The sequence below is a fragment of the Haemorhous mexicanus genome, chromosome 21 (genome assembly GCF_027477595.1).
Source record: "Haemorhous mexicanus isolate bHaeMex1 chromosome 21, bHaeMex1.pri, whole genome shotgun sequence".
NCBI classification, from domain to species: domain Eukaryota; kingdom Metazoa; phylum Chordata; class Aves; order Passeriformes; family Fringillidae; genus Haemorhous; species Haemorhous mexicanus.
This window is the reverse complement of record NC_082361.1, coordinates 9822306-9848672: the sequence shown is the minus strand read 5'-3', so window position 1 is coordinate 9848672 and position 26367 is coordinate 9822306. Positions and strand designations below refer to the sequence as shown.

The following is a 26367-nucleotide window of genomic DNA, read 5'->3' as shown; positions in this document are numbered from 1 at the left end:
AAGCATTACTGAAGTGGGGCATCACTGTATCCTCCTGCCTTGGTATTTGTCTAATGGTGTAAATCCTCGACAAACAGAGGCAGCAGCAGCTGGGAGCAGATCCTGGCTGAGCAGGAAATGCCACTCTCTCCCTGTGTAAGATTCCCTCTCTTCTCTTGGGAGCTGTGATATAGCACCAGTTGAATTCTCTATTTTCCTTGTCTGTCTCCAGCATCCACGAGTACAGACTGACCAGCTGGCTGGGCCAGCAGGAGGACATCCACAGGATTGTGCTGTACCAGGCTGACAGCACCCTGACCCCCTGGACCCAGCGCTGCATCCGCCAGGCCGACTGCATCCTCATCGTGGGGCTGGGAGACCAGGAGCCCACTGTGGGAGAGGTGTGGGAGCTGCTCCTTCCCCTCCTGGCACTGGGAACAGCCCAGCTCAAGGCAGCTTGCTTCACACTCATGTATTTTCCTGGGTTTAACACCCAGTGAGGCATAAATAATGAAATATTCCTGAGAAATGCCTGTTAGGAGTAGCAAAAGAATTGCATGAGAATCCTCTGAGATGGCAAGTTTTATGTAGGAGTACTTCCAGCAAAGTTCTTTTCCTCAAAAGAGTCATTTTGGCCAATGGTAAATCAAAAATTGCTTTGAAGCTTTGTGTTTCTGCCCAGAATTTCTTTGGGCTTCCACACAGAGGGAGAAATTCTTTTCTGCCTGGATGGAATTCATGGTGTGTGCTTAGGAAATAGTAGATCTAAATCGCAGTGTTTGAATTATTTATTATATTTTATTACAGATCTTAAGCTGTAATTTTTTCCTCCTTACTATCTATTTTTATGATTTTATATTTTATTACCAAAGTCTTCTGACCAGGCAAAAATTCTTCAAGAAATTTTAAAGAGGGATCACAGGTGGGGTTTTTTAGGATGGTGAAGTGCTGAGTCTGACCTGCAAAGAGCCTGGGCTGGTCCCACGTGCAGCTTTCATGTGTGTCCTGTTGTGTGGGCTCTTCCTGCATGGATGTAGGAGGCAGGAAGCACAGGCTGAACAAGCTGCCAGAAGTTGCCTAAAACAACAAAAATAATCAAAATCAGAAATGCAAGGAGGAAAAAAAGCGGACTGTTGGGAAAGGAAAGAAAAATACACTGAATGTTTGTGGGCTCGAGTCTGACTTGGGCAGCATCTCCCATTGCAGGGGCAGCTCCTGCCTGTGCTGTGCTTTTAATGGCCTGGTTTAAGTCGAAAACATCTAGGTTTGAATCCTTGGCTGATTTTAGGCCTCTGTGTGCTGTGTAAGCCCAGAGTTAACTGTGTTGTTGTGTAAATCAGTCATGTTTGGGGGCTGTGACTGTGCAGAGTGGGATTCCAATGGGAATAGGGCTATGGGGTGTGTGTGGATGTATTTCACCCTGAGACTGGAGCAGCCAGGACTCACTGTCCTTTCCTTGGGTGTCCATGGCTGCTGTAGCTGGAGAGGATGCTGGAGAACACAGCAGTGAGAGCCCAGAAGCAGCTGGTCCTGCTGCACAAGGAGGACGGGCCCCTCCCGTCCCGCACTGTGGAGTGGCTCAACATGAGGAGCTGGTGTTCTGCTCACCTCCACATCCACTGCCCACGCAGAGTCTTCTCCAAAAGGAGCCTGCCCAAGCTGGTAAGACATTCCTGCTTTGATGGCTGGTCTCTTGCTGTCTCTCACTTGATCTGTAATTTGTGTGTCAAAGGGGATCTGGGGTAATGATAGTCCACCATATTCTTACACACACAGATTTAACAATGCATTCTGCAGATCCTCTGAATTTTGCCAAGCCCAATCAAGGTAATCTTCAAAGGTAAATAGATAATTACAGAGTCTTGGCCTGCTATAGTCAGCAGTCTCGCTCTGGCTCTCATAATTTGGGCTGTCATCTCCGTAATTGTAAAAACTGGTTTTGGAGACCTGTAAGGAAGAAAAACCCATTCTGTTATTAACAAAGGATATTTCTCAGAGGAGTCCCACTGAAATACGAGACCACACTCTTTAAATCTGTTTGGCCTCAATTGGATTTAGGGAACAGGGATAAGGGGACCAGGTTTTCTTTATAGATGCAGACCTGGCTTTTTGGTATCTTGAAAGAGTAGTCACTGTCTCAGAGTCCCAATGAAAGGAGTGTACAGGCCATAGTTGAGTCCTTTTTGTTGGGAGCATCCCTGTGCTTCCCAAAGCTGTGCTAAACATGAGGCAGAGGCAGTCCGGGGTGCTTCCCAAGAACTTTAAATCCTTGTCAAGGAAGAAAAGGAGCTCTAAAGGAAATTCTGTAGTACCCCCAGCAGCTATAGAAGACTCAGAGAGGCCACTGGCCACTAGAACTGTTTGGGTGGTTCACAGCCCTCTGTTCCTTTGAAGAAGAGCTGTAACAGAATCATTGATGGCTTCAGGCTGGAAAGGATCACTGAGCTCCTCCAGTCCCACCTCCCTGCTCAAAAGGGTCCCTAGAGCAGTCACTGGGGTTGTGTCCCGACAGGCATGGAGAATCTCTAGTGAGGGAAATTTCAGAGCCTCTCTGGTCTCTGTCCAGTGCTCGGTCACTGCACAGGAAAAGTTTTTCCTTCTGTCCAGGTGGAACTCCTGGGCATCACCTCCTGCCTGTTCCTCTGGTGCCATTGCTGGACCCCACAGAGCAGAGCCTGGTCCCTGCCCTGAGCCCCCTGCACACAGGGACACACAGGAGTGAGGTCCCCTCTCAGCCTTGTTTTCTCCATGCTGAGCAGCCCCAGCTCCTCCAGCATTTCCTCACAAGAGAGAAGCTCCAATCTCAGTCTCATCTTTACAGCATCTGTTAGCAGGCTGCTGCTGGCTGCCTCTGTCCTGGCCATGCAGTGACTGTGCCTGGCTCTCCTCTGCAGGTGGAGATGTATGAACGCGTGTTCCAGAAGGCTCCAGACCGTCACTCCGACTTCTCCCGCCTGGCCCGGGTCCTGACGGGCAACGCCATCGCGCTGGTGCTGGGCGGCGGAGGGGCCAGGTAGGGCATTGTCCTGGGCAGCCTGGCTGGGCTGCAGGGGCTCTGGGCAGCCTGGCTGGGCTGCAGGGGCTCTGGGCAGCCTGGCTGGGCTGCACAGGGCTGTGGGCAGCCTGGCTGGGCTGCAGGGGCTCTGGGCAGCATTACTGGGCTGCAGGGGCTCTGGGCAGCCTGGCCTGGGCTGCAGGGGCTCTGGGCAGCCTGGCCTGGGCTGCAGGGGCTCTGGGCATCCTGACTGGGCTGCACGGGGGGTATGGGCATCCTTACTGGGCTGCACAGGGCTATGGGCAGCCTGGCTGGGCTGCATAGGGCTATGGGCATCTTGACTGGGCTGCACAGGGCTCTGGGCAGCCTGACTGGGCTGCAGGGGCTCTGGGCATCTTGACTGGGCTGCACAGGGCTATGGGCAGCCTGGCTGGGCTGCACAGGGCTGTGGGCAGCCTGACTGGGCTGCAGGGGCTCTGGGCATCCTGACTGGCTGCAGGGGCTCTGGGCATCCTGACTGGCTGCAGGGGCTCTGGGCATCCTGGCTGGGCTGCACAGGGCTATGGGCAGCCTGGCCTGGGCAAGGAGACCCTGCCCATGGGTAGGACAGGATGGGCTCTAAGGTCCCTCCCAACCCAAACCCCTCTAGGATTCTGTGCTGATGCATCCACCAGATCCGAGATCTGTCCCAAGGCTGGGACAGATCCCTCAGGATAACAGATCCTGGGACACCAGCACTTCTCTCCCCATTTGGTGGGGGGGACACTGAGAAATTACACAAACTTAGCCTGCTGTGGGGATTTGTGCAGAATTCCTGCAGAAGGAACATGAGTGTTTGTGACCTCTTGAGGCCTCTCATAATGGTTTAATACCAGGAGGTGACCAGGGCACGAAAGATGACGTTTCTTTCTGTTGGCCTACACTTTGGATTTTTTTTCCCTTATGTATTCTTACATTAGGAAATGGCTCACAGTATTTCAAAGCTCTTCAGAGTTTGAGCAGTAAGAGGAATTATGTCCTCTAATGGAGAATGTTCTCCTCTTTATGGGCACCTGGGGGTTTGGAGGATTATACACTTTGACAGCCTTACCTTACAGGAAGGGTGTGGTTTTGCAGACATAAGGACAGGGTGTGTGCTGAGCACTCTGTTAGAATTCCATCTGAAACCCCAGTGAGCTTTAGAAATAAATTACTGCTGGCATTTTTCTTTGGAATCCCTTTTTACTTGGAGAGTTTTCTGTTGAGCCAGAATTGAGTCGCCCTTTGTCTCAAGTGAGCGCCGCCTTCGTTGTCTCCATCGCTGTGTTCTTGAAGCCCTGCTTTAAAGGAGTGCTTTGAAATACAGCTCTCAAAAAAATAAACCCCCTAATTTGCCCACAGTCTGTCTGTTCAAGTGCACAGAAATATCACATTTCTGTCGTTGGGCCAGCGCGTGCTTCAGGGGAGCCTTCGCCGCAGGAAAGGCTGGAGCTCCTTTGTGCCAGCTCCTCCTGAGCAGTCACTGCTGCTGAGACAGCCAGAGCTGGTTCCTCGAGTGTCTCACAGGTGCCTTGATCCTGCTCCCTTTCACAGCCCCTCACCTGGGCTGGTTTCAGGATTTCATTTCTGAGGCGAGCTCTGTCCTGTGGAGACACAAAGCAGAACAGCAGAGGGGAGCTTCTGTTTTATCTGAGTATCTCAGGAGGCTTCTCATCCACTAATAGAGAGCATTTGTGGTTTGTTATTTGTTCCCAGCTGATATCTCTGCCTCTACCATAGCCTGTGTCATGCTAAATATGTGCACTCCTGTGCTGCTGGCAGCACATTTTGCTCCTTCCCTTCCTTCCTTTAACATTGCTGTAATTTTTGCCAAACTTTTTTTTTTTTTTTTTTTTTTTTTAACTACTTAATTTGCAAGCTCCCACCTGTGGGTGTGCAGGATCCGAGGTAAGGAGGAGCAGGGTCACTGTCTTGGTCCTGTGTTGTCCCTCTCTGCAAAGCTGCTCTGCTGCTGTGTTGGCTTTGGGGTCTCTGGATGCTCATCCCCCATTCAGCAACGAGCCATGGGCCATTAGCCATCACTCTGCTCATTTCTGCATCTCTGAATGGGGAGGACTTGAAGAGGATTAAGGGCAGAGTGGATAAATGGGATATTTCTTCCTTCTCTGAAATACTTTCTATGCCACAGACTGAGGTGCTTGTTCAGGGGTTCCAGGCTGGCACAAGGATAGTGTGAGCACTTTGTTTTCCCTGGAAAGGTACAGAATGCTGTTCTAGTCATTAAATAATCATCTAAACTGTGGTTAGATAAAGATTTTTTGAAGTGAGAATATAATTAAGACTGGGGAAAGGGCAAAATTGCTCTGAACCATGTAAAGGTTCAGAATTACTCTGAATCTCTGCCTTTGGAAGGGCAAAATAAATTCTTAGCTTGCCCATTTCTACTAACAAGGGAATTTCAAGAGATTAGATTAGGTACTTAAAATCATCATGTGGTTATAGCACAGTCAGACTGCGAATGTCTTTGTGGGTCTCTGCACAGACTGTTGATGGCCTTTGGATAATAATTACATGAATATCCTCCCACCTTGCTCTCAGAGCAGGAATCATGCAGGTCACACAGCCAGGGAGAGGTGACAGTGACAGGGGCTGGTTGGTGGGTATTTGTTCAAGGCATTGTGTTCTGTGACTCCAGTAATATCAATTATTTAGTTGTTATTTTGGGAATGTTTGTCTGGCTTCCCAGTGACAGCCGGATTGGGAGGTTTTAGCAAGAGCAGCTTCCCAGTAATTATCGTTGTGGTTTGTCATGACAAAAGGCTTATAGGAACTAAAGGTTTTCTTTCTCCTGTGAGCATAAAAATAAAACAACTTGAAGTGATATGGTTCTAAAATTACAGTGTTTTGCTTTTGTTAAATGCTAACTTAATTTTAGTTAGAAATGTTGTGGAGTTTGAGGGAAGGAAAGGGGATTTGTGTTTAGGAAAATAATACCTCTGAGGTGTAGTTGCAAGAATAATGACACATCAAGCCCTGCAACAAAGGCATAAACCTTCCATAAATAATTGTCCTGACCTTTAGCCCTCCCACGTACAGCCCACCCCTTCTTTGGTTTGACTCCATTCTATGGTTGTCTCAGCAAAGATGTTTGAAAACTAAAATTTCTAGGGAGTAAATAATTATTACAGAACTATCTGGGAATCCTTAAGGCTTTGGGAGAAGAATGGGTTGAGCTGTTCAGAATCATGGAGTATGCTGAGCTGGAAGGGACCCACAGGAGTGGGGACAGGACCCCACTCCTGTCCCTGCACAGGCACCCCAGCAATCCTACCCTGGGCATTTCAACCTCTCCTGAGGAGCTGCTGTCAAAGGATATTTATAGATATTTCATCAGGGCATCTTTTCATTTCTCTTTTTATTGTTTAGTTTTCTCCTCAAACTTATTATCTCACCTCAGCACTTGATGCGTCAAGTAGCTGGGTTTTTTTGCATGCAGTTTTCTTGCTGACTCTGCAGATGTGGGCAGTTCATTTTGGCCAGGTGGCTTCTTTCAGCAACTTGTCCTTCCTGCCTTTCCTTTGTTTCCAGCTCTGGCCCTCTGGAAAGGGAGGATAAAAGTAGGAGAAGCAAATTCTGCCCTTTTTGTTACGAGATCTCTGTGGATGCTCCTGTTGTCTCCTGTGTCTGTCTGTGCTGCTGCAGCCTGTGCCACGTGCAGGGTGCTCACACTCCAGGCTCTTAGAGAAGGAAAAACAGGCAGCTGGTCACTCATGGGCTGCTGCTGAGCTCCTTAAAGCCTGGCTTTATCTTCCTACTTAATGGCTTTACCCAGGGGTGAAGAGGCTGGGAGAGTCCCTGAGAGGCAGATCTCAATTGTTCTGCTCTCAGGAGATCACATTTGCTCTCTGCACTCTGGGTTTGACCCTAGGATTGCAGGGAGAATAAACTATGGAGGATTTGCTGTGGCTGTGAGGTTTGGCTGCAGCTCCAGCTCACTCAGGCAACTTCTAGTAAAAACCTGCTTGTCAATCCTGCCTCCTGTCTTTGCCACAGACGCTGATCTGTTCTTCAAGAAGGCACAAGGAATTTGTTTGTCCTGTGTCTGCACTGGGCCAAAGCCCTGGCACAGACAGGATGGCAGAGCTGCCTGCAGTGCCTGGAAGGGATGCACAGGTCACACTGTCCTGTACAGGGGGGCAAGCAAGGAGCATGTGGGACGTGCCCACAGCCACCTGGGGACGTGGTGGATGCTCACATGCATCTCCAGGAGCTTCTGTTTGGAGGCTGAGCCCAGTGTGGCAGCATTACTGGGGAGGGTTTTGCCCCTTTGTGTTCTGAGCAATCAGAGCAGAAAAGAAATGATGCAAAGCTCCCAACACACCATAAGGAAAAACTTGCAACAGATTTTGAGAACTTGAGAAGATCATGTTCCTTTTTTGACTGTTGGTGCTTTTAGCCTGCAAGTGTGGCTGGGAGGTGAGGAGCTCTTGCCTGGGAACAAACCCTGTGGTGCTACCCCCGCTCCAGCCTGCTAAAAGAGGAATCAAGTTTGGGATTGATGGCCTGATCTACCCATGTAAAACACTTTGAGGCAAGTAAGTGCTGTGCTGTGCTGTGAGATCTGATATTCCTCCTCAGGTTGTCTGGGGAGCTGCTGGCTGCCTTCAGCAGGCACAGGGACGTGGTGCTGCTGCTCCATGGCTGGTGACACAGCATTTTAATTACACACCCAGCAATGAAGTGCTGGCCGAGCTGGCAGGATACAGAGGCTGAATCTGCAGTATGCTCATGTGTGGAGTCAGAAATGATTAATAATGACACCAGTAGGTTTTGGGGGATGATTTGTTTTTTTGTTTGGTTTGTTACTCTAACACGGAGAGGAGCCTTAAAGCAAAACCCTTCATCCCATCTTGGTTGAGGGCAGCTGCTTCTTAATTCTGTCCTTTTCTCATACTCATTGGTAAGGGACAGAGTTTGGTGCTTACCCTGTTACTTAGATGCTCAATGCCTTCTCCTTAATTGGATTTTGCCATCTTAGCTCTGAGAAACTTTCACTTCTGCACTGCATGGTGCAGGTCTGGTGTTTAACAAGAGGGTCACTGCAGGTAAAAGAAAATTTCTTTCTTGTCTCCTATGAAATTCTCATCAACTTTTTTTCCTGAGAGGAGTCATGAAGCCACTGTTCTTTCCCTTGCTTGAATTTGTTAAGGAAAAATTGACAAGGCGACAGAATTAATGAACATTTAAATTCTCATCAGCGTAATGTGGTAACAGTGGTAATGACTGAGGAATGTGCTGCAAGGAAAGGAGGGTGGAAATAGCACCTCTGCCTTTTGGGGCTGTTTAGTTCTCTCAAGATCAAGTGGCAGCCTGGGCAGGTCTGTTTTCAGCACTGCTGCTGTGGAGAAGAGCTGAAATCTCTTGTGCAATGCCATCTTTTGCTCCATGGTCCACAAAGGCAGAGAGAAGCACAGGGAGAGAAAACAGGGAAGACTGCACAGAAAATATCTGAGCTTAGTGAGGGTTTTAGGGCCTAATAAAGGTGATATCCCCTGGGTCGGGACCAAGGTTTGGCTCCAAGGGGTGGAGGGGGCTGGCTGGTGGTGCAGTGGTAGAACTGACACCTCATAGCCCAGCTTCCAGCGTGTGATGCAACATCTGAGGAATAAAAAGCTGAAATTTGAGGTGGAAATGCTGCTCCAATGACAAAGTTCTGTCCTTGACATGGACAGTTTGCTCCCATGGTGCTGGCAGCTCCCTTCCCAGGCTGCTGCTCCTTTTCCTGCATTGTGGTTATGAAACCCTGGGGTTCAGTCTTGGGTAATAGCAGAACCTCCTGGGGACACTCTGAGGTTTTATGGTGCAGGTGCTTTGGAATCAGTTCCAGCAGTTAAGGAAGATTAATTCTTATTCCTCAGCTAAGACAGGTAGCTAATGATAGGAGGCTTTTTACCCCTATCAGGAGGAGAAGTGTGTGCCTGGATGTTGTTTAAAACTGCCCACTGCAGAGCTGCAGAACTTGGGATGGAGCTGGTGGGCTCCTAAGATTGATCACTGAACCTCAAATACAGGGAGAGAACTGGAAACATGGAGGCACTTACTTTCCTAAACTGTTAAACCTGGCCACAGGCACCCAGGCAATGTGAACTTAGGGTGTGTGGGAGGACAGGGGAGGAATTTGCTGCATGAAGGAGGCAGCTCCAGAGGAGAACACTTGGAAAACACTGCCAGAAAGAACAGAGCAGTGTTTCCCCCTGTGGGACCCTAAAGACACTCAGTATAGAGATTACAGAAGGGATGAAAGAAAATCCCTTGGGAGTTTCCTGGGCTCTTGATGTTCCTCACATAAATTGGGACACAGTAAATGTTTTTCAGTTCCTTTTCTGGGTTCAGAACTTAACATGAACTGTTTCTGGTGAGGGGCACAAGGAGGGATAAGGGATCTCTGGAGCCCCAGTGCTGTTGTGGCCAGTTCCTTGTGTTGGAGCAAAAAAGTAATATCCTGAGAACTTCTCCACTCTTCCATTTCTATCTAGATAATACACAACATATTTTCCCTTTTTTTTTTTCCCACCTGGCTGTGTCTGCTAGTTTGCAAGTCTCTTTTCCCTTTCTAGCACATCCAGTCCTTGAGATTTCTCAGTTTCTTTGCACGGTTTTTACACCACACTCATTCCTTCTTGTCTTCTTTACATCTGCCCTTTAGTTCCTTTCTCAGTCTTTGCTTTCAAGTCCTCTCACAAATTGTGAGATTTTTACCTATTGTGAAAAATGGCAATTTTTTGCCATCTTGGTGTGTCCTTGTGTGTCAGCAGACACACACTTGGCTTTGAAATCATTCCAGATCATGCAGTGAGCTTCAGGACTGCACCAGGTTTGCAAATTGGTTATTCAATGCAATGTTTAATGTTGTTTCTAGTGGTTTATAATGGGGCAGAGGTGTCCCCTTCGTTTGGTGTGTCTGCCTCACAGTGCTTAAAATTCACAGGGCACGGAGCTGACAGCTTGAAATGTGGAAAAATTGGATGCAGGGTTGATTTTTTTCCTGAAGTGCTCAAAAAACAGTCTGAGAAAATGCTTGTTCTGAAGTAAATTATGGAACAAAACTGTTGCTAAAACCATTGTTCATTGTGCCCTTGGCTAGGAGAGGTTTGGAAGGGCAGCTCCAGCCTCTCCAAGGTGCTCTTGGAGCCACTGGCAGCTCTGAAGGGTTCAGTCAGGGCAAAAGAAGGGACAGGCAGGATTTTGTGGGGCTGGGGTTCAGCTGCTGAGGGATTGAGGGAATGGCTGAAAGCCTCTCAGAGCTTTGGTGAGCCACAGTGTGGGCAGTGGGCAGGTCACTGCTCGCCTCTGGAGCTCTGAAATGCCTCTGGGCACTTAGGGGGAAGAGAAATACAAACCATTGCCAGGAGGAGTTGATTGGGGTTTCAGCAGGATGTTGTTGTCTCAAAATGGAAATGGATTTATGCTGCTGCCTCCTGGGTTGGATGTATCTGGAGAATTTGCTTGAAACCATCCTGCCATCCAGTTGTTCTGATGGTGTTGACTCTTCACTCCAGCAGGCAGAGGGGTGACCAGGTGACCCCCTGGCCTGTCTGGGTGCAGTGCCAGGACATGGTCAGTGTTTATGGAGGGGCTGCAGAGGGTTTATGTAGAGGTTTGGGGGTATCTTTGCCTCCTCTGGCAGGAGGGATCTGGGTGCTGGGCTCTTCTGGGGGCTGGCCAAGATCCCTGTCTCCAGCCTGGTGTCTGGCAGCCCTGGATGGAGCCTGTCTGGCACAGACTGGGCCCTTCTGCACTGGGTTCTCACCATTTCCTGATTGCCACTTACACGAGACAAGAGCATGGATTTTTTTTTTTTGCAATTGCTGTCTTTTCTTTCTCTCCCCCTGATGCAGTCAGGCAGCATCCCTGAAATTCCTGTTCGATTTCCAAGTGCTTGCTGAAGGTACTGAGCTGGCACATCAGGGCTGTGCTTTCCTCTCCTCTAGCAAGACAGGTCCTGAAGAATATGTGCTGCTAAAAGGATCCCATCCCTCATCCTGATCATGCTCTGAAGTTCCAGCAAATTAAGCTGAGATATGAAAGGAACTTGAAAAATGCTGCTTCTCTGGGTTTAAATGGAAGAATCAGGCTTGCTGTGCAGCATCTGCAGTCTGTCAGTGCCCAGTAACAGCTGAGGAAGCAGGATTTCTGCAGCAGGGAAGTATCAAAATGATACAAAAGGGGCTCAATCTGCTTTTTGTCATGGAAAAAAAAAACAACACTACAACCTCTGAATGCTTGAACTATCTTTCCTCCAGTTCCTGTTCTTCAAAGTAATCCCTTTGTACAGCAGGCCAGTCTGTCTTTTGACTTTGGAAAGGCAGAAAGTTGGCAGCTCTGAGGTTAATCCTGTGGCCTTTGCAGTTTTCCCCATCAAGGCTAGCCTGGACTGGCTGGGAGCATTTTGGAGGAGGGGAGGCTGTTTGGTGACCTGTGTTATGGCTTTTGTGTGTGTAGATAAATGTCTGTACCTCAGTGCACAGTGGGGTGCAGTTTCTCTGTGTGATACCCCTTTTTGAAGCTCAGCCTGATGCACGGGGGGTTTCAGAGCTTGTGACTCCTGGTGCAGGTGCTTAGGGAAGTGTCCTGTGCTGGGTGTCTGCACGAGTGGAGCATCCATTGCCATGTGCAGATAAACCAGAGGGAAAGCTGAATTCCAGAGTCAGGCTTCTGGATTCCCAGCATCTTTCAAAGCTTAGATTTGATTCCAGGGCAATATTCAGGAGGTAAAATAACAGAGAAGCAGTATAACTCTTTATCCTTAAAGATAAAACTGCACCTTTGACTTGGTGTTTTACTTCTGCTGCTCCTTTGGAAAGGCCAGAGGAGTAAGGTAAGGAGGGTGGGCTCCTACTTGGGAAAGATGATGATAATGCATGTTTGGGTATCTAATTTGAGTCTTATCCAGGTCAGCTCTAGAGTTAGGTTGTTTGAACAAATAGAAAACAACCCCTAAAAATAAATCAGTGAGTTTATTTGCTGTTGTAGAGCAAAGCTCCTGAGACATGGCTGGAGCTCCTGTGGGAGCCTGGGGCTCTGTGTTTGCAGATGGCTGGGGAGAGCTGCAGCCTCCCTGCTCCTGAGAGGCTCTGCTGGATTTCTGCAGGGAGGGACCATCCTGGGCACGTTCATTGTGGTTAAATTGTATTTGTGCAGAATTCAGAGCTCTGCCTCTGTGAGCTGGGGGAAAGGCACAGCCTGTGGCTGCTCCCAGATTCCCAGACCTGAATGCCAGCAGTTGCTCAGAGAGCTGTGGAACAGTTGGGCCATCACGTGCCCACAAAATCACATGGATTGGCACCCATGGAATGCTTAATGATCTGATTTTTCCTTTTCCCATCTGCAGCACCTCTGTAATTGCTCATTTGCTCCCATCTGCCAGGAGGTTGAAGGTTATAACAGCTTCTATAAACTCTCCAAGCAGCAGGAGCTTGGGAGTAATCAACTTCAAAGGTATTGCTGAAAAAAACCTAAAATTAATTGCAGGTGGTTTAGTTAGACTCTTCTGTCCTGATCTCCAGTCTTTCCCACCAAACTCATTTATTCACAGCAGTGCCTTGATAAATAGGTGAAGTTAAACAAGGAGGTGGTGGAGGTGTGGGTCAGCTCTTGTTGCTGGTTCTGCACCTTTTTTTAGATGTAAATGGATGTGCTGTGTTCACTTCCCATGGAGCAGCTGTAGAGCTCTCCAGGCTCTCTCTGTGCTTTCTGGAGTATGGTTCTTGCACTGCTGTGATTTTGGGGAATCTCTGTCCAGCCCTACCTGGGCAGTGAGCTTTCCTGTTAAGAAAAAGTAAATTCTCTGTTCTATTCCCTGAATGCTTTGGTCATCTTTCTGCAGCTTCCAGATGTTGTGCTCAGAATGGGTTCTTGCAAGGCTTTTATAAGTAAGTTTCAGAAGAGTGGGGAAGTAGGATATATTTGTTTTCCAAAGAAATTATCTTCCTTTGCAGATGATAACTGAATTGTTCCTTGGCTCAGAGTAAGGAACAGGATTTTGTGACATCCCCAAGTGGGTGCAGTTTATCATTCAGCCACTTCCCTGCTCCTGTGCCCCTCTCCAAGCCAGCTGGGATCAGAAAACAAAAACCTTGGTGCGTTTTATAATTTATTTTGACTATTTTGTGCTTTTCAGCTCCTCCAGTGCCTTCCTTCTGTATCCCTTCACACCCCAGGGCTGGGTAGCCCTGACAGCTCTCCTGGAAGGGCTGAACACATTTTGCTCACTTATTTCTGTGTCAGGCACAAATCTCTTTGTTTAAAGCTTGTTCTAAAGTTAGTGTATAAAGCAGAAACAAGATCAGGGCTATAAAAGGACATTGTATTTGGATTTTTTTGCAGGAAGGGGATTTCACTGGGCTTGTGATGAATAGGAGATGCTTTTTCTGCCAGATGTGCCTGCCTGGCACAGGGTGTGATCTCAGCAGCATGGCAAGGCCAAAGGGAAATGGCTCCTGAGCTCTGGCTTAAGGAGTTGGTGAGAATCTGAGGGCAAAGCTAAGAGGGAGGATGGAATGAGGCTGTTGTTAATGGAGGGGAAGACAAGAAAAATTCAGGTCTCTGGATCAATATTTGTGGGCTTTGGAAGGGAAAAAGCTTCCTCCAGGGCAGCTGCTGGGAGAGATCTTGCTGATTGTTGGATGTTGGGATGAGATGCCAGTAATATGGGGTTATTCCCTCTATTTAGCTTAGAAATGGTGCTTAGTTGATTAACAGTTCATTAATGTTGTCAAGATTGGAAAGTTCCTTGTAAGTGCTCACGTAGAACTGCAGAAACTGAAGGGTCTGGGTGCTGTGCTCCTTTGGAGCTGGCAGAAAATCACTGCAATAATTCTGGCTGATTTATGATGCTGGGAAGTTTTATGGTCAGGAAGGCTGGGAAATAATGTTATTGGAAAGATATAACTGGAATTAGATTTCAAAGCAATGTTTGGGTGTATTGCTGCTGCTGCTGCAAGAGCTCAAAGGTGCCAACTGGAGATAGTCCAGTTGCAGCTTGTAGCAGACTTGCTCCATTTCTGAGCCAGTGACTGAACCACTCAATGCCAGGATCAGTCACAGAACACACCAAAAATGCTGCTGTTTGTGTAAAGAAGAGGCTTTTCCTTATGTCACCTTTCCTGATGCTACTCCATGTGGCTCTTGACATAAACAACATCCAATTTCCACTCACCCCAGTACAAGGAACACCTCCACAATGACTCCAAGAAGGATCTAGAACCACCACCACCCCTCAGTTAATGGTTCTGTAGTGCTCTGAGAGCTGCAGGCTCAGTCACCATCCTGTTTTGGGATCCCTGAAGTGCCAGGGTTCCCTGTGTGCTGGACATGGTGGATTTCAGGGTGTGCTGGCCAGTCCTGTGGGCTTGGAAGCTCAGGCACCTTCAGTTTGTTTTGTGCTCAGAGCTGGGTTGGGGGTGGTTGCCTCACTTTTTGCACATCTCCAAAATGGGCACAGTAAATACAAATTCATAGAATTGCAGAATGGTTAAGGTTGGAAAAGACCTTTAAGATCATTGAGTCCAACCATTCCCCCTGCACTGCCCAGGCCAGCACTAACCCCTGTCCCCATGTGCCACATCCACGTGGCTTTCTAACCCCTCTGGGGCTGGGGACTCCACCACTTCCCTGAGCAGCCTGTGAAGGGCGGGACAACCCCTCCAGGGAAAAGCTGGTTTTATGGCTTTGCTGCTTCAGGAGTTTTAAGCTTCTGAGGGTGTCTTAATTCAGGTTGTTGGGCTCTAACAGAGTTTAATAAAGTCCCCTTGATAATTTCTCTGTTTTTCTGCCTCCTTTGCCAGGAAGAAGGCTAGGAAGGAGGGCCAGGAAGTTGTGTCCCACTCTGGGGAGGCTTTTGTGGGAGGCATAGCAGAGCTCTGCAGCAGCCATGGCCTTAATCCTTCTTTAGTCAAGGGAAACAGCATTTCTTCAGAGAACTCTGGGAGATCTCCTTCATCCTGCTGAGTCAGTTAGGAGGAGAGATGGGGCTGCTGAGGCTGGATTCCTCTTTGAGTCCAGCTTCCTTTTTGAAGCTGACATGGACTCTGGAGGTGGCTGAGCTGCAGCCTTGCATGGCTGTCCCCTTAGTGTCCCCTCTGGCTGCTCCCAGGTTCAGGGTGATCTTTCAGACACAGGCAGCATTCTGCTGATGTGTTAAATGTGGCTCCTAGGAGAAATACTGGTGCACAAAAGAATGGTTTTGCATTGATTGTGTTTCCTTCTGCCCCTGTTCCTGCTGGCACTCTGATCTGGGATGTCCTGCTGCACTGGCTGCCTTCTCCTGAGCTGGGTTCATCCCAGCTCTGGCAGCACGTGCAGGGCTGGCACATGCACAGCTCACAGGGGAATTTTCCTTTTATCAGTTCTGCTCTGGCCTTCATGCATTACAGTCACATGCCAGCAGCACTTCCCCAGGGGATGAAAGCAAGGGCTCATTTCAGCAGCAGGAATTTTCCTGTAAGACCTTCTGGCAGAAAGGCTGAGCTCTCAGTGTGTGCTGTGCTGAGGTATTTAGGGAAGCAGGTCTCCAGCCCTATAACTCCCCTTCCTGCTTTGTGGTAATTTCTTTCCCAGAATCACAGAATATCCTGAGCAGGAAGGGACCACCAGGATCCCCCAGCCCAGCCTTGGCCCTCCCCAGACCCCCCACCAGCCCCACCTGGGCATCCCTGGCAGCGCTGTCCAAAGGCTCCTGGAGCTCTGGCAGCCTCGGGGCCGTGCCCATTCCCTGGGGAGCCTGGGCAGTGCCAGCACCCTCTGGGGGAAGAACCTTGCCCTGAGCTCCAGCCTGAGCTGCCCTGGCCCAGCCCCAGCCGTGCCCTGGCTCCTGTCCCTGGTTATGCAGAGAAGGGATCAGAGCTGGCCCTGTTTGTCCCCTCACAAGGAACCTGGAACTGCAGTGAGGTGTCCCCTCAGTCTCCTCTTGTCCAGCTGACCAGACCAAGTGACCTCCTTGTGACCATGAGTAGTAAACAAGGAATGGGGTTGGAGTTTAGCCAGCACAGCTTCTGGAGGCTCATTCAGCACAGGGATCATGATTTGGGGAGTGCAGAAAGCAGCACCTGGGGCAGCTGATGCCCAGAGCAGCCCCTGCTTTGTGTTGCTGAGGTCAGGCTGAGGCAGGGGCAGGGCTGAGAACAGAGCCTGGCTCTGGCTTCAGCCCCTCTCGAGCTGGGTGATGCTGGTTCAGCTCTCTCTGCAAAGGGCATTAATGAATCAGGCCTGTCCTAGGCACTGAATACAATGGAAAAGAGTTTCTCTTCAGATCCTGATTGCACCTCCTGGGCAAGTCTTTGAGTTCTGATAAAAGTTATTTGAAAGTCATCTTGTAGATCATTGTTCCTAGGCCCCTTGTCACTGTCCTGGGGCAGTGCTAGTCCTGGCTGGGGAGGTGCTCCATCCAGCTGCTCCTTCAGGCAGCTCTAGGGTGAGAGGAGCTGCATGTGCAGCTCCAGGGACACTCTGTGTGTCCATCCCCTCTCTGCAGTGCTCCTTCCTCCTGTGTGACAGCACTCCCCTGTTCCCCTGTCCCTTTCCTCTGCAGTGAGTGACACTCAGCTGTGTCACCTAGAGGTTTCCCTGTCCCTTGTTGTCACTGCTGTGCAGGTACAGCACTGGCATGAGTTATCCATCTCCCTTTGTTCTCCTCTTGCCCAACACTTGTATTTCCCCATTTCCCTAAACCAGGACAGGTCTCCTGTGAAATTGGGCCTGATATTACAAGAAGTGCACAGTCCCTGGGAGTTTTCTGCACTAGTCCTCTGGCTGTTAACATGGATCTTGCTCCTGGCTTCAATTCCTTCTCCTCTTCAGTTTGCAGCTGCCCAGTGCAGCTCTGTGGGAGCCCAGGGATGCTGTCAGAGGGGATGAGGGCCTGGCAGGGTGCTGGCAGACACTTCCCCTGGCAGCCTGCCCATGTTTGTGGAGCTGGGAAGTGCCCAGGACAGAACCAACTGCAAGGAGTTGTTGAGAAGTCCCATGTAGTAACGTTGCTGGGGCTGTGATGGCCTAAAGCTGTAGGAGAAGGGGGAAAAAAAAAAAAATCCCCATTTCTATCTTTCAGGAACTCAGGTGGTACCTGGAGAAAAGGAGGGGCTTAGGCACATTTGTCTTTTTTCAGGATTTAGTTTGCAAATTCCAGGAATGTTCCTGCTCAGGGTGTTGGAGCTGGAAGAATGAGCTTTGTGGTTGTGTATAAATGAAACATGATTTAGTTAGGCAGCTTATGGGAGGTTCTTTCCCAAGCAAGAAAAGGACTTTGATTTCCATCTTGCTTTGGGATCAGTGAATATGTTGGAGATCTGTGGCTGTCACATTGGTGGGATATTGGCAGGGACTCTTTGGATGCACCAGGAGGGGATGACTTGCCAATAAAAGTAATAATGATCTTTTGTTATCCATGCAAAGGCATCATGCAGCAAAACAGGAACAAATCCAGAGTGCTCACATCAAATCCTTTGTATTTATGAATGTGTGAATCAGGAGAAACAGTTAAAGGGAGAGAATTCAGTGTGGAGCTACTCATGGCCTGTTTAAAATTGTCCTCCAAGCAGGAAATGCTTTAAGGTACTTCACTTAAAGGTACTTTAGGGTGCCCTAAGAAAGGCACCTGATGTGGGCTGTCTCCAGAGGGCAGGAGGTGCAGGGAAAGGTCTGCTCCTTGTGGAATATCAGGGCTGAGACAGTGGGAAGTGCCAGGCACAAGCAGCAGAGTGCCAAAATAGCTGCCCTCTAAAAACCCAAAAACAATGAGCAGGATAAAAGTATAATTCCTTTAACTCAGGGCATCTTGTGCGAAGAAGCAGTAGGAGAAGAGGGGAAGGGGAATGTGGAGAGGAAAGTGAAATGAGCCATTTTCTGCTCTTGGATTGCAGCAGCACAGATCTGTCATTGAAGTCATTTACACCCAGGATAACCACGAACCTGTCCCAAAGCATTTCAGCAGCTGGAGGGGATTTATTTGGATGGAAAGAATGTGCTCAGCATAGCTTGGCCAAGTGACACCTACGGTGGACTTGGCAGCTGTTAGCAAGTATTTATAGGATGTAAACAGCAAGGGGAAGGAGGATGGAAATAGAGCAAACTATGGGGGACAAAAAATGGGATGAAAATGGGAAAAGGAAGGGTTTTTTTACTGCTTTATGGCCTAGACTGCAAAGCATCCATCCAGGTGGGATGAACTAATCAAAAATGCTTCTTATTCACTGGGCAGAGCATTTGAAAGCAGAGGCTGTAGCTTTGGACTGCTTGGAAGGGCAGTTCACCTCCAGTGCAGTATTCTGTGGTTCTGTGGGTTAGGCAGGGATCCCTCTCCCACTAGGGGATAAAAGATCAGATGTGATCAGATGTTCATAGGAGCAGATCAAAGGTTCCACCTCTGCTCTCTCATTTCTGATGGTGGGGAGCAGCAATTAGCAGCTTCTGAGCCTCCTGAACACCAGCTTGCACCTCCCATTTGTCATGTTTAGTAGCCACTGGCCGCCTGGTACCTTTGATTCATCCTTTCCACATTTAAATCCATTTGTGATTTGACCTCTCCAGCATGTGGTAACTGTGGCTTCCCCAGTTTGTGCTCTATGTACACCTGTCTGCAAATTCTTTCCTTTCCATTAAAATCTCTGCATGGTGATATCATTGCTGACCCTGCATGTTTCCCATCAGTCAGGATCTTCCCCAGTCAGTGATTCCAGTTTCCTTTCTCCTCCTGTGAAGCCCATTCCATATTCTGGTCACCTTTTGTGCTTTTCTCTGTCATTTTTTAGTTCTGCTCTTTTTTTGGGTGAGAAGTCTGAGCTTGCTCATGGTTTTCCAAATGCTGGCCCATCCTGGATGTGTGTTCTTATGTTTTCTGGTTTATTCTGTTTCTTTGATTTGCCACTTGACCTTGCACTGCACAGTAGGTTAATATTTTTCAGGGAATATCCCCAGGGGTTCCCAAATCCATGTGAGCAGAGCTGGATAAGAGCTGGTTGCTGCAGGGGGTTTGCTGCTTCTGTCTTCCTCTTGTCCCATCAGTGCTGAGGTTCATCTGTTGTTTATCACCTGTCTCCATTGTTGCTCAGAATTCCTTCTGCACTTGAAATCAAGGAATAAGTTTACTCTCCTGAAGGAATCTGTGTTATCCTCAAAAGTTGCCTCCTCATCTGCCTCTCTCCTGGGCTTGTGTGCAGACTCAACCTCTGCCCTCTCGCTGTTTGTCTCTGCTTGCTTTTGTTTCCACCTTCAAATTTCATTATTAATCCATGTAGTGCCCCTTCCCAATACCCCAGGCTGGCTCAGTTTCTGTGGAGAATCACCAGGAAAGAAACTGGTGGAAAGGGCTCTGAGCTCCAGCCTTTTCTGGGTGCTTTGGGGGACCCCAGTAGACTCTGCTCCCTCAGATCCACGCTGACGTTCCCTCACCCGTCCACCAGCTCAGCTCTTGGCTGCTGTCATCTCCCTGCCTTTCCCATCGATCCAGGCTGCGTGGTCGTGTTCCCTCGGATCCTCTGGGAGTCTCTGGGAGGATTCCTGCATTCATAATGTTTGTTCCTGGCACCGGGGCTTGTTTAGCAAGAGATTGGCAGCTCAGCTGGCGCGGGCTCGGCTTCCTTAGAAGGCGCCATTCATCACCAGCCTTTCACTCCTTCAATGACTGCTTGGCTGACTGTGGCTCTTCTCTCCCTTCCCTCCCTCCCTGGCACAGGGGCTGCTCCCAGGTGGGCGTTATCCGGGCGCTGATCGAGGCTGGGATTCCCGTGGACATGATCGGGGGCACGTCCATCGGCGCCTTCATGAGCGCCCTGTACGCCGAGGAGCGCAGCTACAACCAGATGAGGATCAAAGCTCGCCAGTGGGCCATGGTAAGCACTGCCAGTGGGAATTCCCTGTGCTGGAAATGCTGGATTCCCTCCCTGGGAATGTTCCCTCCCCTGGGAGGGCTGAGTTCCCTCCACTGGGAATGTTCCCTCCCCTGGGAGGGCTGAGTTCCCTCCCATGGAAATGCTGAATTCCCTCCACTGGGAATGTTCCCTCCACTGGGAGGGCTGAGTTCCCTCCCATGGGAATGCTGAATTCCTTCCATTGGGAATGTTCCCTCCCATGGGAATGCTGAATTCCCTCCATTGGGAATGTTCCCTCCCATGTGAGTGCTGAATTCCCTCCACTGGGAATGTTCCCTCCCCTGGGAGGGCTGAATTCCCTCCCATGTGAGTGCTGAATTCCCTCCACTGGGAATGTTCCCTCCCCTGGGAGGGCTGAATTCCCTCCACTGGGAATACTGAATTCCCTCCCATGGGAATGCTGAATTCCTTCCACTGGGAATGCTGAATTTCCTTCACTGGGCATGCTCAATTCTCTCCCATGGGAATGCAGATTTCCCTCCCATGGGAATGCTGAATTCCTTGCACTGAGAATGCTGAATTCCCTCCACTGGGAATGCTGCACTTCCCTCCTCCAGTGGCGCAAGGCCCAGGCCCAGCAGGGCACGGGCAGCACCCCAGGAAGGTGTAGCCTCCTGAAATTCAGTATGTGTGCCACAGAACAAGCCCTGCCTGGCAGTGATGGATCACCTAGAAAAGCTGCTCCATGTCCAAGGAGTCAGGAGGCAGCTGCCTGGCTTAGCTCTGCACCAATCCTGGTCACACTGTCAAGGCACAGAAATGTTGTTTCAGTGTGCTCACCTGTGGTTATCTTTGTTTTATCTTCTCTTTTATGTGCTGGGGCCTGTTTCCTTTCCAGCTCTCAACAAATGTGTTTCTCTTTTGTGTAATTCTCTCTCTTTCTCACATGCTGTCATGTGTCAGTGGAACTGAGTGACAGAGGTAATCCTTCTCTAAATAACTCCCAAATGTGTCACTCCTGGTCCTGCCTGTGCACTCCACAGCACTGGGACTCTGGGTCAGGAGAAGATCCTAACTTTCAATATTTAGTACAAACAAAAACTTATTTTCAAAGTTAACCCAAGTTTTGGGAAGGTTGTTTTAAATAGTGACTTCATTGGGTGAGTTTATTTATGCTGGAATCAAAGATGGGTTTGGGTTGAAAGGGACCTTGGAGATCATCTCATTCCACCCCTGCCATGGGCACGGACACTTTCCACTATCCCAGGGTGCTCCAAGCCCCATCCAGCCTGGCCTTGGTTTTAGTTATTGATCAGATGTTGGATGAAAACTGTCCCAGGTGACAGTGGTTCAGACTGATTGAAGGTGAGGTTCTTTCTGAAGTTTGATGGTTGCAAGTTTGTATTCTTCACATCAACCCCACATTTTCCTGTAGATTTTCTTACTGAAAATGAAATGACATAGGGAATTTCATAAATGAGATTAAGAGTCTTAGGTCTTGGGTTTCAGGGGGAAACAGGACCCTGTCATTGGCATGTGGACACTGTTTATGTCTCCCAAGGATCTTCTAATCTGCCCTGGCTTTGCAACAAAAATTGTCTCTGGGAAGATGGATTGTGTGAGGGACAGAAATGCAGATTGAGGCCCTGGGATGTTTGTGCTGTCCTGGTGGGCAGAGTGCTGTGGGACTGATTCACTTCCCCATTACTGCTTGCCAGAAGAATATGGATTTTATGCTTTTTATTTAAGAACTTTCTGTGCCTGGCTGGCTTGGGAAGCACCCAAAACATAAACTGTTTATGATCCAGAGCAGTTTACTGGAATCACAAACCTGGGGGAGGTTAAAGACATAAAGCCAACTGCACTGAATTGTGTCAGACATCCCTTAACCTTGTTCTCTTTCTCCCACCTTGTGCTTCCAGGGCAGCATCTGAGTGGGTGCTGATGCCTCCCTGCAGTGCTTTCCCAGCCCCCAGCACTCTGGGGCTCTCTGCCCTCTCTCCCAGCTCTTGGTTAAGCTACAGCCGTGGAATTCTCTTCTGTGCATTTGTCCAGAGGATTCTCTTCCTGTTTGACAGGTGTGCCCTGTGCAGGGCATGAGGCAGAGCTGGAGATGTTTCCTGGGCTTCTCAGGACTGTGTTCTGGAGCTTGCCAGAGCTGGGATCACAGTCACCTTTATCAGGAATACTTAGAGATGAAATGAAGGCATTTAATCTGTTGATTAACTTTTGAGCACAAATTGCAAAAGCTCAGAGAACATTTCACAAGATAAAAGGAAATTCTGGGGCTGTTTCAGGTATTGGTGCCTTGAGACCTGCAAATAAGTAGTGGGAGAAGTGATTGACCTCTGTTAGAGCAAACATTTCATCTTATTAATGAAGAGATTTTCATGAGGACTTCCATGAGTGTTCTTGCAGGTCCATGTCCAGCCCAGAAGTTGTCTAAGGATTTGAGGAGGACAAAAGCAAAGCCTGCTCAGTTGGAGGCCCTTCCCAGTGGTACCAGCAGTGTCCAGCAGAATGGCTGCAGACTGAAGAGAGCCATGAAATCTCCTCTCCAAAATCACAGTGTGTAGAGTTTGGGGCATTAGAAATCTTTTATCAGTGGCTATTCTGAGGTGTTGACTCTTGTATGGTGTTAATACTGATCAAGGAGAGGGGAAAGGCGCCCCAGTATGTGAGAAACAGCCAGGAGCTCTGTTGGGGACTCTTGGAAGATCCATTTGAAGGGCCTGAGGGTGAGAGAGCTGAAATGTCCCCAGAGCAGCCCTGGGGGTGGCTGTGCAGGAGATGCCCCAGGAGCAGCCAGGCAGAAAGGCTAGAGCATTCCCTGCGCTAGGACCTGCTGCTCCTGCTCCTCTGGAGCTCTGAGCCTGTGCTGGTGAAGGTCACTGCTGAGTGCAGCCTGGGGCCACGTGGGAAATGTCTTCATTGGCATGGATTAGTTAACTCTGAGCTTTTCTTATCTCTCTTTTTAATCCATCAGGCTGAAGGCTGTTTGTCCTGCATTTATTTATCTTTTTTGTTATTTTTAGAAATTGGCATCTCTCTAGCTGTACACTTGGTGCTGGGAGAAGGGATATTTTTAATGGGATGTGTTTTCTGCACCTAATGAAGCAGTGAAGAAATAAATTACTCTTGTCAAAATACAGGGGAAATATGAAAATTCCCAGTCAGATTAGTTACTGTTTATTGTCTCTGTGTCTTCTGCACCTCTATTTTACCAGCAAAGTGAACAAGCCAAAGCTTTAGTGTTTGAAGATTGTTGTTTTATTTAATTGGGGGATTAATGTCTCAAAGTAGAAATATTTCACAAAGATGCAATATTCTTAGAAAGGAATACAGTTATAGATGTGTGTGGGGCTAAAACGCTGCTCCTAATGGGGATGGGGCTGGCTGGGTGGGACACTGCCATCGTTTGCTGCCTGGCACTGTCTGGTGGCACTGACAGCCCAAATAAATGTGGAGGTTCTGCCCAGGGAGTCAGGAGGTTCTGCCTCTGACCCTGCTCCATTTGTACATTGGGAGATCCTGTGCTTTAATGAGCTGATCTGGCCAGAAATCAGTCCTTGCTTTTTCCCTGTCATGCCAATTCTCATCCAGCCCTGAGTTATATTTTTGTTGTATTGATTTAACTTTTTTTTTCTGTGGGAATTCCTTTCCTTGTTCTATTGAAACTTTATAGGTGAATGCTGAGAAGGCACTACATGATCCTTTGAGTAGTTTAAAAAATACTGGATCTGTTTGAAATTTTTGTTGTTGCATAAGTTTTCCTATAACCTTGGGGGTTTTTATAGTCAGGAACATTGAAAAATCCTGGGATTATACTGGCTTTTCACACCAGTTTGCCACAATGCTGCATCAAAGAACAAAAGAGCCAGAGATGACAATTCCTCTTGTCCATCATCACATGCCTTTGCTCTTGTCCTTCTGCTCTGTGAGGAGAACCTTGTCCCTTCCTTGCTGAAGTCTTCTACACTCTAGGGTCACTTAAAAATGATTTTAGGATTGAAGGTCTTTTTTAAAAGAAAGCTCATCTTGTATCAGAGCTGTAGTAATGGAAGTTCATGAGAAGTTAATAAGGAATTGGGAAGAAATTTCTCCCTGTGAGGGTGGGCAGGCCCTGGCACAGGGTGCCCAGAGCAGCTGGGGCTGCCCCTGGATCCCTGGCAGTGCCCAAGGCCAGCTCCCAGCACAGGGCTGGGAGCTGCCTGGGACAGAGGGAGGTGTCCTTGCCCATGGCAGGGGTGGCACTGGATAGGCTTCAAGGTCCTTCCAACCCAAAACATTCCATGATTCCATGACCTGCAAGCCCTGAGAGCACTGACAGAGCTGGCTCAGGGCTGGGCTTCCCACCCTGGTGGTGTCAGGGGATGAAACTCTTGGAGCTGCTGGAGCTGATGCCAGAGCTCCTGGTAGGAAGTGGAGCAGGAGCCAGAAGGCTCTGTCTGCCTCCCCAGAGGGTGATCTTTAACTGAATTTATCTGGGGAACAGGAGGTGGTTGCAGCTATTCCTGGAAGGCTGAGGGAGGCTGTTGGCCATCAGCTTCAGCTAAAGGGCATCTTCCAGCTCTGAGAAATGAGAATATTAAGAAATAACTGTTAATTGGAAGTATTTTGTCCATGGGCAAGACCACTGTCAGGATCAGGAGAAATGTGGAGGCTCAGCATCATAAATATCATTTGCAACAAGGGAAGCCCAATGGCTGCTGCTGAGTGGGAGAGGTTTTTCCTCAGTATTAAATAAAGGGCTCTTTGTAGATGCCTCTTCCCCTGATTTAATCATTCTGAAGAGACCTGATCCCTATTTTAGGTGCAGCACTAATTCCATCTCCCTCTGAAGCTGTGGGTAGCAGTCTGTAGTTAGGTTGGCACACTGTCCTCAGCACATCAAACCCAGAGTGAAGATGTGAATGAAGCTTCATCCTTGGGTTTGTGCTCAGCCTTTTACATTCTCCCACACTTCCTGTTCCCATCCTTGTTCTTAATGTTCTTTTTTTTATCCTTGCACTCATGTTCTCTGGGCACATCCCTGACAGAAATTTGAAAGCAGCTGGACATGACAATGTAGGCTGATCCTGCTGCTCTGAAATCACTGCAGAGTAAAGCCAAAGCCAGATGTTGCTCACAGCTGCTCTAACAGCTGGCAGGTTTGAGGCTGTTCCATGTGTCTGCCTGGGAAGGATGCCCTCATCTCTGAGAAGCTGTTAAATTACAGAGAACATGTAGAGAGAAAAAATATTTCATCTCATGGTAATACTTCATCCAGTGACATCCTATTTAATTTGAAAGGAAATTATTGTGTTTTGTGGTCTTCTTTTACATTTTGACTATGGTGTAATATATTAAACATTGACATTTGTTAAGATTTATTAGGATTTGACAGCAATGGCCTAGTTATGGGCAAATACTATGGCCATAATGCCACGAAGTTTAGGGATTTTCATAATTTTCTCATGTAGGTCAGTACACAGGTGTGATAATGCTGTTGAAATGGAGAGAAAAGGAGTCTGTGAAAGCTTAATTGCAGGATCTGTGTGTTAGAAGGGCTGGTGTGCAGGGACCTGCAGTGCTTTAAGAAACCTGGTGTGGTTTGGTTTCCCTTGCTGGTGCTGGGTTTGCAGCAGTTAAATGCAGGGTCCATAACACATCCCAATAACTGACTTTGGGAGTGACAAAAATGGACCCTGCTGCACAGAAAGTGTTTAAAGCTCTATGACATGTGCTTGACTTGAACATTGTTGGAATCCCAGAGAATCCCAGACATGATTTTCTAAATGCTTCCACTGAGGCAGAGGAAAACTTTGAGCCTGGGAGAAAAATTGGGTGTAACCCCCAAATGAGAAGAGATGGGTGAAGCAATTCCTGCCATGGATTTATGGGTTCCTTCCCACAGCACGGAACCACACAGGTGCTGTGGGAAGGATAGTGGGGAGGAAGACAACTCAGAACATCTTTTTTTTAATAGAAAATTGTAAAGGCTGGAGCTGCAGCATCCCTGGCCTCGTGCACAGGCTGAGGGCTGTGCTGGGCACGCAGCTCTGGGCTGTTCTGGGCACAGGGAAGCAATGCTCCTTCTTGCAGAGCTTTATTGCAGGGCTTGCTTCTGCTTTGGGGTTTACTAAATGTAAATTTACCACACAGGGAGCTCCTGGTTGTAGATTTTGCAGTTGTATTTCTGTCCCCTCAACACTTCTGCACTTGTTATGCTTCCAGCATGTGGACTCTGAACTCTGGAATGGGATGTCTCTGGAATTGCAGCCTCAGTGCACATATTCCTGTGCATTCTGACCTTTGAAATGCCTTTTTTTTTTCCTTTTTAGGTTATGAACTCAGTGTTTAAGACTATTCTAGACCTGACATACCCAATAACTTCTATGTTTTCTGGAGCAGCTTTTAACAACAGCATCAACAACATCTTCAAAGATAAGCAGATAGAGGTAAGTTGTTTATCTGCCTTATGGACAGGAAATTATGTCCCTGTGTTCTGTTGGAACAGAAATAGCTTTTTTTAATGCTAATATGGAAATCTGGAGCTGTTGGGTGACT

General features: G+C 48.3%; 1 protein-coding gene across 2 annotated transcripts in view; it reads left to right on the top strand.

Moving 5' to 3' along the window:
- PNPLA7 (patatin like phospholipase domain containing 7) overlaps positions 1 to 26367 on the top strand; it is a 133199-nt gene that overhangs the window by 83197 nt on the left and 23635 nt on the right. For both annotated transcript variants that reach the window (XM_059865061.1, XM_059865060.1), the window contains exons 24-28: positions 212 to 380; positions 1459 to 1641; positions 2874 to 2992; positions 19683 to 19839; positions 26142 to 26258. In XM_059865061.1, coding sequence (XP_059721044.1) covers positions 212 to 380; positions 1459 to 1641; positions 2874 to 2992; positions 19683 to 19839; positions 26142 to 26258 — 745 coding nt within the window. The remainder of the gene's footprint in view (positions 1 to 211; positions 381 to 1458; positions 1642 to 2873; positions 2993 to 19682; positions 19840 to 26141; positions 26259 to 26367) is intronic.